This window comes from Myotis davidii, unplaced genomic scaffold, assembly GCF_000327345.1.
Source record: "Myotis davidii unplaced genomic scaffold, ASM32734v1 scaffold13, whole genome shotgun sequence".
In the NCBI taxonomy this organism is placed as follows: domain Eukaryota; kingdom Metazoa; phylum Chordata; class Mammalia; order Chiroptera; family Vespertilionidae; genus Myotis; species Myotis davidii.
The window spans coordinates 3,218,568-3,227,990 of NW_006286243.1; the positions used below are offsets into that span (position 1 = coordinate 3,218,568).

The window sequence follows — 9,423 nt, forward strand, 5'->3', positions numbered from 1 at the left end:
CACTCCACTTTAGCACTGCCGTGAAGGCAGGAGCAGCTCCTGCCACCGCCACTATGCTCACCAGCTGTGAGCCAGCTTGTTACCTGGGGTTGAGGGTAGGGAGGAATGAATATGCAGAGCACAGAGGATTTTTAGGGCAGTGAATAGTAGTATCATACGTTTGTCAAAATGCATAGAATGTATAACACCAAGAGTAAACCCAAATGTAAGCTATGGACACTGGGCGATAATGATGTGTCAATGTAGGTTCATCAATTGTAACTATTGTACCACTCTGGTGGGGGATGTGGATAATGGGGGAGGCTGTACATGTGTGGGGCAGGAGGTATATAGGGAATCCCTATACCTTCTGCTCAATTTTTCTGCAAACCTAAAAACATCTGTTTTATAAAAATACATATAAAAAGCTTCCATCAGTGCTTTACACAAAAGCAATGATTTTAGCTATAGTTATAATTTATTAATAACTAGAGGCCCAGTGCATGAAATTCATGCACTGGGGAGGGGGTTGTCCCTCAGCCCCACTTGCGCCCTCTTGCAGTCCAGGACCCTTCAGGAGATGTCTGACTGCCGGCTTAAGCCTGTTCCCCGGAGAGCGGGCCTAAGCCAGAAGTCAGACATCCTTCTCACAGTCCAAGACTCCTCGCTCCTTACTGCCTGCCTGCTTGCTGCTCCTTACCGCTCAGCTCACTCCACTTTAGCACTGCCGTGAAGGCAGGAGAAGCTCCTGCCACCGCCACTACCTGCACCCAGGTTCCCGTTCCCCATAGGGTGATTGGTGCTTGCTGGCCAGGGGGAGGGATTGGGAGGTTGGCCAGCAGGCCCAGATCAGCAGATCAGGGTGGTCAGTGTGTGTCAAATGACCTGTCATTCTGGTTATTCTGCTATAATGGTCACTTAGGCTTTTATTATATAGATTAGAGGCCCGGTGCACAAAATTCATGCACTGGGGTGGGGGGTCCCTCAGCCCAGCCTGCCCCCTCTCACAGTCTGGGAGCCCTCAGGGAATGTCCTATTGATGGACATCTGCAGTCTGGCCACAGAGGCTTGGAGCAGGCTCCGTGTTTGTGTGTGTGTGTGTGTCTGCTGGGGGCTTGCCCCCAGACGCGCCACAGAGGCTCAGAGCAGGCACCCCTCTGTGTTGATCTCTCAGGCTTGGGCAGGGCCCGATCCCTCCTCCTGAGCTGGTTGTGACTGTGACGGAGCCTCAACCTCATTTTCATATTACATATTATATATATATGGGGAGAGAGAGAGAGAGAGAGAGAGAGAGAGAGAGATTAGACATAAAAAAAGGCACATTGGAAAGACTTAGCACCAGATAAGTTTTTAAGGATTGCTTGCTAATTAATTGAGCTTTCCTACTGTGATGATATCATTTTATTTTGTGGTTTTTACAGTGCCATGTCCTTGTTTAATATCTGGACCAAATACGCACCCCGGCTGCCCACTGCCTATTACAATGAAAAGCTTCTGAAGGTTGGAGATAGCCTCTGCGAAATGAAAGTAAGTGCCTCTGGAGTAAAGAGAGCCTAAATGATACTCATTTGGCTAATTATATTATTGTTTGGTTGATACCATTCCTATTTTACATGATTTGATTATTGTTGCTGTTTAGAAAAAAAAAAGAATTCATAAAATTTAAATGAGGCACAGTAACCAATACAGTGTTTGTTTTTTAATTTTGTAGTTGAGATTTTTCCAGAGGTGAGATGTTCCTGAACAGAAAGACAGCTGCCTAGGGATGACTAGGAGCAGAGGCCCTAGCTAACAGGGTGTGGTTAGGCGCCCAACAGGAAATGCTGAGTCATCATGTTCCTGCAGTATACAAAGGAGCCCAGACACCACTTCCTGTTGTTTTTCACATGGTTGGCCTTACCCAGCATGCAACTCTCATGGCTTCTGGCCTTGCTGTTGTGTTGCCTGTGTCCCAGTGCCTGTTCGAATGACTTTCAATTCCTTGTTAATGTTCTGCTGAATGTAAATATAGCAGTCATTCCATACATGCCCTGTTTCTTGCTCAATATTGTATTCCAAATGGGAGTTTGCCCCTATTTCTAGTTCCACATCAATGCTCAGGTTTTAGATTGCTGTGGAATCATGGACTTGCTAAGACCACACACACCATCGCTGACTTTTCAATGAATGTTAATGTAAGTGATCCCTTCAGTTCTGGCATAGGCCCCAATTACTCCAAGTTAAATATGAGTTTCTGGCTCATCTAGCATCCTTGGACCAAGATTTATTTTATCCAAAGTGACTTTAGGCCAGACATTGGCCGTATATAGTGTCTTCTCAATCTTTAGTTTCTCAGCATCATTTTCTTCCTATATTTATATTTTCTGGACTTGAATCTTTTGATTTAGGAAGGAAGTTTATCAAATAGAGGATAAGATAAAAAGAAACTTTCATAATGAAGAACTAAGATCTATTTTCTGCTGTCAAAATGAGAGAATCACCTTAGCTCCATGCAACTGGACCATGGTTCTTAGAAACTTGAAAATACAGTTTGGAAAATTATAGGACAGTGGTTCTCAACCTTCTGGCCCTTTAAATACAGTTCCTCACGTTGTGACCCAACCATAAAATTATTTTCGTTGCTACTTCATAACTGTAATGTTGCTACTGTTATGAATTGTAATGTAAATATCTGATATGCAGGATGGTCTTTGGCGACCCCTGTGAAAGGGTAGTTTGACTGCCAAAGGGGTCACGACCCAGAGGTTTGAGAACCGCTGCTATAGGAAAAATAAAATGATGAGTTCCAACTTGTAAGCTGTATTTATGTAAAGTGGAATAACAGTTTTGACAAGAATTAAAAGAGTGTTCCCTCTCCATTTTTATGCTTCTCCTCAATAGAAGGAGCTGGTAATACACAGCACTGTTGGGGGTTGTTTGAGGAATATCCCGGTGGGTGGAGAGGATATTGGTGGAGGAAGGAGGAAGGAGCATGTTAGAAATTGATAACGCAAGTGGATGATGGGTAGTAACTAAGGATTCAGAATATTTCAGATAGAGAGGTCTAGATAGGATATTTTAAAATTTGCTTGAAGGGACAAAGAAAATGTTTTAAATACTTTTCACTGATGGAAAAGTGGGCTGATAAAGAATATATTTGTAATCCTGAAAATGAACTTGACTGGTTACTTTGGTTCTAGAATCTCTTTATTTTAGTTACAGTAAAGATCATTTTGTTGGAATACTTCTGTTTTGAACCTAGATTTGAATTCATTATAGGAATCAAGTTAGAACAGAAAAGAACCAGAATTAATTAGTGACCAGTAACAAACAAGTCAATAGAAATAGAAACAAAACAGCATTTGACTGTGGATGCCTCCCAAGGGGCTATGTAACTTGAAAGGCAGTTGTTTGTCCTGACACACAGTTACAGGGGAGGAAGCTGAGTAAGGGTTGCAACAGACACATATTTCAGAGCCCTACTCACACCCACTGCTCTGAAACTCTCCAGATCAACTGTGCTTTGTGGGCTACAGAAATGAGGCATATGACTTTATAATGGGAATATAAGCATGACTTAGAGCTAACAGAATCATAACTAACAATAGCTCAGACTTTTTGGCTTGTCCTGATGCAGCTTCAGAGACTGTTGACAGATCAAAGCGAGATTGAGCCAGCTCGTCTATGTTTTTCTCTCCTCCCTCTCTTTCCCCTCCCTTTGTCTTTCTCTCACCTTTCCTTCCTCTCCCCTTCTCCCTCCCCTCCTTCCTTTTCCATTTCCTTTCTTCTCTTTATCTCTCCTTCCTTCCTTCTTTCTTTCGCTGTCTCTCTCCCTCATTCCCTTCTTTTCTTCCTCATTCTCTCTTTTTCGCTCTCCTCTCCCCCCTCCATCTTCTTATTTCCTTCTTTTTTGGAGCTTAGGAGATATCAAAGAAGCAAGGGTAGTAACACACTCATCTCCCTCTCTGACTGAGTGGGTGGATTACCATCATGGTGATATTGAATTTGGGGATATTCTCATCTTTAAAGTTACGATGGTCTTATCTCACAATCGGCTTGTTGTGAGGAGAATTAAATGAAATAATGCACATGAATTGCCTAGCACAGTGTCTATCGCATGTGTTTGGAAATGATAGTGATAATGGTAGTAATAGTGTAATGGTGGTAGTAATAGTGGTAATAATCAAGATGGATATTATTAACAATAATATAAATAGTACCTAATATTAGTAACTATATAATTTAATAATTACTGAATATAATTTTAATATTTATACAGATTTTAATAAGAAAAATGATATTTTGAAATTTTCATCAAGTGCTCTTTTTATTTTAGGAGTATAAATTGGCCCTATTACAGTGCTATGGAAGATATCTTCAGCAGTTCAGTATCAGCTTTGATGAGAATATAGCAGATATACAACAATTCAAAACTGTCTTTTTTCCAAACGGTATTGGAGACCCAACTGCTGCAAATACAGTAAGATGAAAGCAGCTAAAATAGCTACAAGTTATGATTAGCTATGCAATATATCCTTTTGTTGAGAGCTGCTAAATGTCTTTCCTGTGCTTAGCATAGCATTTACTTGTGTGCTACAAGTTGCTTAATAAATGTTTTCAGTGCTAGATAAGAACGTATACTTATTAGACTTTGCAAAGATGCTTTGGAGATTATATCACTATAATCACTCATTCATCCAGCAGACAGTTGTCATTATAATAACTTATAATAACTAATATTTGTAGGATACTTTCAGTTTACAAACTGTGTTAGATACTATTATTATTTTATAAAAGAGAAAAAGAAAGCTAAGCACAGAGCCTAACCATTGGCTCTGGAGATTAGACACAGATCTTCCGATATAGAATTTTATGCTTTATTTCTGGCATACCAGTATTATGTTAATTGCTACCATTGATTCACTGGTTGAACAGTTACCATGTGCTAGGCTCTTCTATATGCAGTATATGAATTGTCATCTTTCAGCCTCATTATAGTCTCAAAAGTAGGGTACTATTATGCCTTTTTTGCAGATGAGGAAACTGAGGCTTCTTAGAGACTAAGAAACCATTCCACTTAAAGCAATGGACAGAGTTGGTGTTTGAACCCTAATCAGTCTGACTCCAAAGCTGTTATTCCAAACTTGATCATTCAAGGCCTTGGAAACATATGTGGTTTAATAAGCAGAAAATCTGAAAGTACGTTTGGCTATATAATAGGTGCATGAATGGGAATACAGGGCAATATAAGTTGGCACCCCATTGGGGAGAGTACTGAATGAAAAGCTTAGAACTTTGGACTTTTAAGGCCCCTCCTATCCCACTCTGGTCTAGCTCTCTCTCTCTCTCGCTCTCTCTCTCTTATTGCATTAGCCTGCTTTCACCTTGTCTCCCTGGCTTAGTGCCAGTGCGCTGGTGAGCTCCACTGTCTACAAAGCTTGTATCTTAGATATCTGTGTGGCTCGTCCTTTACTTCCTTCAGGTCTCATGCACTCCCTGCTTTATTTATTTTTTTGTATCACTTATTGTCATCAGCTACATTTTCATTTGATTATTTTTTAATAATATTATAAAATATAATAGATCCTCAATAAAGCTTTATTGACTGGATGAATAGATGAAATGATATAGTTAGAATTAGTAAAAGCCATACATAGAATAGATTAGAAGGTAAAAGACTGGAGGCAGAAGATAAAGCAATGAAGACAGTGTAAGAGTTTGCCAGCAGGACTGTTGTGATGGGTGCAAATAGGTATGAGGAATTTGTGTTTGTTTGTTTTTGAAATATATTTTTATTTCAGAGAGGAAGGGAGAGGGAGCGCGAAACATCAATGATAAGAAAGAATCATTGATCGGCTGCTCCTGCACGCCCCACACTGGGGATTGAGCCCACAACCCAGGCATACGGCCTGACTAGGAATCCAACTGTGACCTCCTGGTTCCTAGGTTGATGGTCAACCACTGAGTCAGCTGGCCGTGCAAGAATTTGTGTTTTTTTGCATGCTTAATTTGAGGTTCTGGTATGATACTGGCATGCTGCATTTCTTAACAAATATGTATAAAAAAATAAAATAAGTAAGATTGAAAATTTAGTCCAGTAGGAACCTATCAACACAGAACTAGAGGTCTGAGAAGTTTTGTTAGAGAAATAGATCTTGGATTTTAAATGAATAAAGATCACGGATGAATCAGTAATAATGAACAATTCACTGTCAAACTATTAACAGCAAAGTTTTGTGTGAACATTCATAATCATGTATGTAATATTTAATTATTCCCTTTGTATGTACTGCAGGAAGGCATTATGGCAGGGATTATATGGATTTGGTCTCTGGAGCCACACTGCCTGGGTTCAAAGAGCTGCTGTGCCACTGCCTAATGATGGGAACTTGCGATTTCTTTGTGCCTCAGTTTCCTCATCTGTAAAAATGGAAATAATAAGACCTACCTCCTAGTGTTGTTTTGAGGTTGCTGAGATAACAAAAGACTTGGAATGGGGCCTAACACTCAAAACCTGTTAGGCATCATTATCTGTTTGTAAAAGAGAGAGAGCACTTAACAGCGGTTCTCAACCTGTGGGTCGCGATCCCTTTGGCAGTCGAACGACCTTTTCACAGGGGTCGCTTAAGACCATCCTGCATATCAGATATTTACATTACGATTCATAACAGTAGCAACATTACAGTTATGGAGTAGCAACAAAAGTAATTTTATGGTTGGGTCACAACATGAGGAACTGTATTTAAAGGGCCAGAAGGTTGAGAACCACTGACTTAGACGATAATGATCATTCCAACTTTCATTCAATGAATATCTTCTGTGATACCAACTACATGGTGGTTAGAAATAGTGTACATGTATCCAAGCAGGAAATACATATGGTAGGAAGGCCCATTGGTATTACTAAGAGGGTCCACCCCCATAGCTTTAACAGCGCTCATCAGTACTCCCTTCAGAACTCCACATCTATCCAGTGGTGTCTTAGACATCTCAACTTGACATATCCCAAGCTGAACTCATCATCTTTCCTCCATAATTGCCTCCAGCCAGTCACCCATGCAGGAAATCACTGCAGACATCTTCTCCTCCCTTATCTCCTGCATATTAGTGGCCACTGAATCCCATTGACTCAGACAAGACTTAAATCTTTCCCCATTTCAGGGCCCTGGTATGTCTGGACTATCTCAGACGCCTCTGATCTCTCCCAGCCTCCCTGCATGTAGCTTTGTGCCCTTCCCTCTGCTTTCCATCTTCCACACTTTTGTCATAATTAATTTCTAAAGTGTACATCAAATTGTTCTACTCCTCTGCCCTTTGACTTTGCCCTTTGGCTAAAGTCCATATTCCTTGGAATGGCTTGGAACACTCTTCTTGTTCGGACTAGGAACCACCTCTATAACCTCATCTCTTTATCTTAAACCTTCTTACTTAACCTTTCAAAAGTCTTTCAATCCAGTGACCACTGAAACTACCTTAAGCATTCCTAACATTGCTTGTCCCTGAAATGCTCTTCTGTTTGCCAAGAACAGGGACCACGTCTTCCTCAACTTTGAGTCACTGTTGCTTAGCAGGGTGTGGCTAATTGAGGTGGTCCATAAACATTGGCCAAATCAATGTGTACGTGGTAACATTTATACCTGAATTGATACGTTAAAATGCCATTTGGCGAGTTTCCAAAAAATGATTCAATTCCATATCCTTGGAGATAGGATTTTGTGCTTTCTTTTGCTTTTGAAATTTTTTTTTTGATTAAGGAAAGGTAATAGTCTTAATTAAATGGATGCTTGGAAGAAACCTATTTTTTTATGTCTTAATTTGTTAGGGATATTATAAAAATTCATAGACTGATGGCTTAAACAAAAATTTATTTCTCACTTTATGGAGGCAGGGATGGCTTAGCTCAGGGTGCTAGAAAATGTGGTTGTCTGGTGAGAGCCTGCTGTCTGGTTCTCGCTGTGTCCTCAGATGGCAGAAGGCAAGAGGGAGCACTCCGGTGTCACTTTTAGAAAGGCACTCCTCCCATTTATGAGGGCTCTACTCTCATGACCTGATTACCTCCCCAAACCCCACCTTCTAACACCATCACATTGGGGATAGATTTCAACATAAGAATTTGGGGGGATACATTCAGTCGATAGCACTATACTAATCTACTAAATTAATTAAGCCCAATTGTTTCCATTTTAGTTTTCGTATGTTTTAAGGAAAGCTTTTCTAAGTTGCATGAACTTTATTTATATTCACATTTATATTTTCCCATGCGTTTCAGTTTCATGCTTTAAATGGAAGAAATATTTGCAGCTACCAGCTGGTCTGTAACAGTGACTTGAACATGCAGAATAAAGAGTCTGTGATCCAGTGTCTGAATATCTTGTCCTCCTTAAGGCTCACCATGCAGGTGGCCTTGCCACAGGAGCACCTCTGCTGGATCATCTTCAATGGTATATGCCAGTGTATTTTATTTTCCATCATGTTTTTCAGAAAGTTTCGTGAATGCCAAGTTTGACGTTAAGTTGATTACTTCGTGATTTGAAATATAATTATTTCATAGTAGCATGCTTGTTTTTTTTAATTTTTTACACTGTCATTACATTTTAGTTTGTCCTCATATGCAGGAACTTACAAAGTATGTCTGTGGGGATGGTCAGTTTCAGGTATATAGAAAGCAGGGCCCAGAGTTAGTAAATAAATATAAGTGGAGAAGACTCAAAGAACCACTGCAGGTTAGATTGGTTCTAAGCATCATCCGTTTATTGGTCCTCTCCTCAAATACTTCGGGCAGTGACTGTGGCTTTCTACATATCAACCTTCTTCTCCAACTTGGTTTTGAGTAATGAGCTTTGGAATGTACATATATGTGTGTATAGTATATTTATATACATATATACTGTATATTTATATGCATATATATACTGTATATTTATATACATATATACATTATCTATATATGTCTCATGAAATATCATCTATCAAAATGTAGCATTGTCCTGGCCGGGGTGGCTCAGTTGGTTGAGAATTGTTCTATGTACTGAGAGGTCAAAGGTTCAACTCTCCATTAGGACACATGCCTGGGTTGTGGGCTAGATCCTCAGGAGGAGGTGTGCAGGAGGCAGCCAATTGATTGTTCTTTCTCATTGATGTTTTTCTCTCCCTTTTCCTTCCTATCTCTTTCTGGAATCCATACACACACACACACACACACACACACACGCCTAATATGCAAATTGTCCCTTCTGGAGTTCGACCAGGAGACCAGGAGTTCGATGGCTCACTATGACATGTGCTGACCACCAGGGGGTGGTCATGGAATGAAGGAAGGCCCAAGCTGGCAGCCAGCAGCTGGGGAAGGAAGGCCCCGGCTGGCAGCCGGAAGGCCCCAATTGGCTCTGATTGCCAGCCAGGCCTACGGACCCTACCTGTGCATGAATTTTGTATAGTATCTACACTAATAAAAGAGAAACATGG

The 9,423-nt window shown here is 40.5% G+C and overlaps 1 protein-coding gene across 1 annotated transcript in view; it reads left to right on the forward strand.

Moving 5' to 3' along the window:
* CFAP54 (cilia and flagella associated 54) overlaps positions 1-9,423 on the forward strand; it is a 236,245-nt gene that overhangs the window by 7,830 nt on the left and 218,992 nt on the right. The window contains exons 2-4 of the mRNA XM_015559991.1: positions 1,401-1,506; positions 4,295-4,438; positions 8,228-8,399. Of these exons, the coding sequence (XP_015415477.1) occupies positions 1,401-1,506; positions 4,295-4,438; positions 8,228-8,399 (422 nt within the window). The remainder of the gene's footprint in view (positions 1-1,400; positions 1,507-4,294; positions 4,439-8,227; positions 8,400-9,423) is intronic.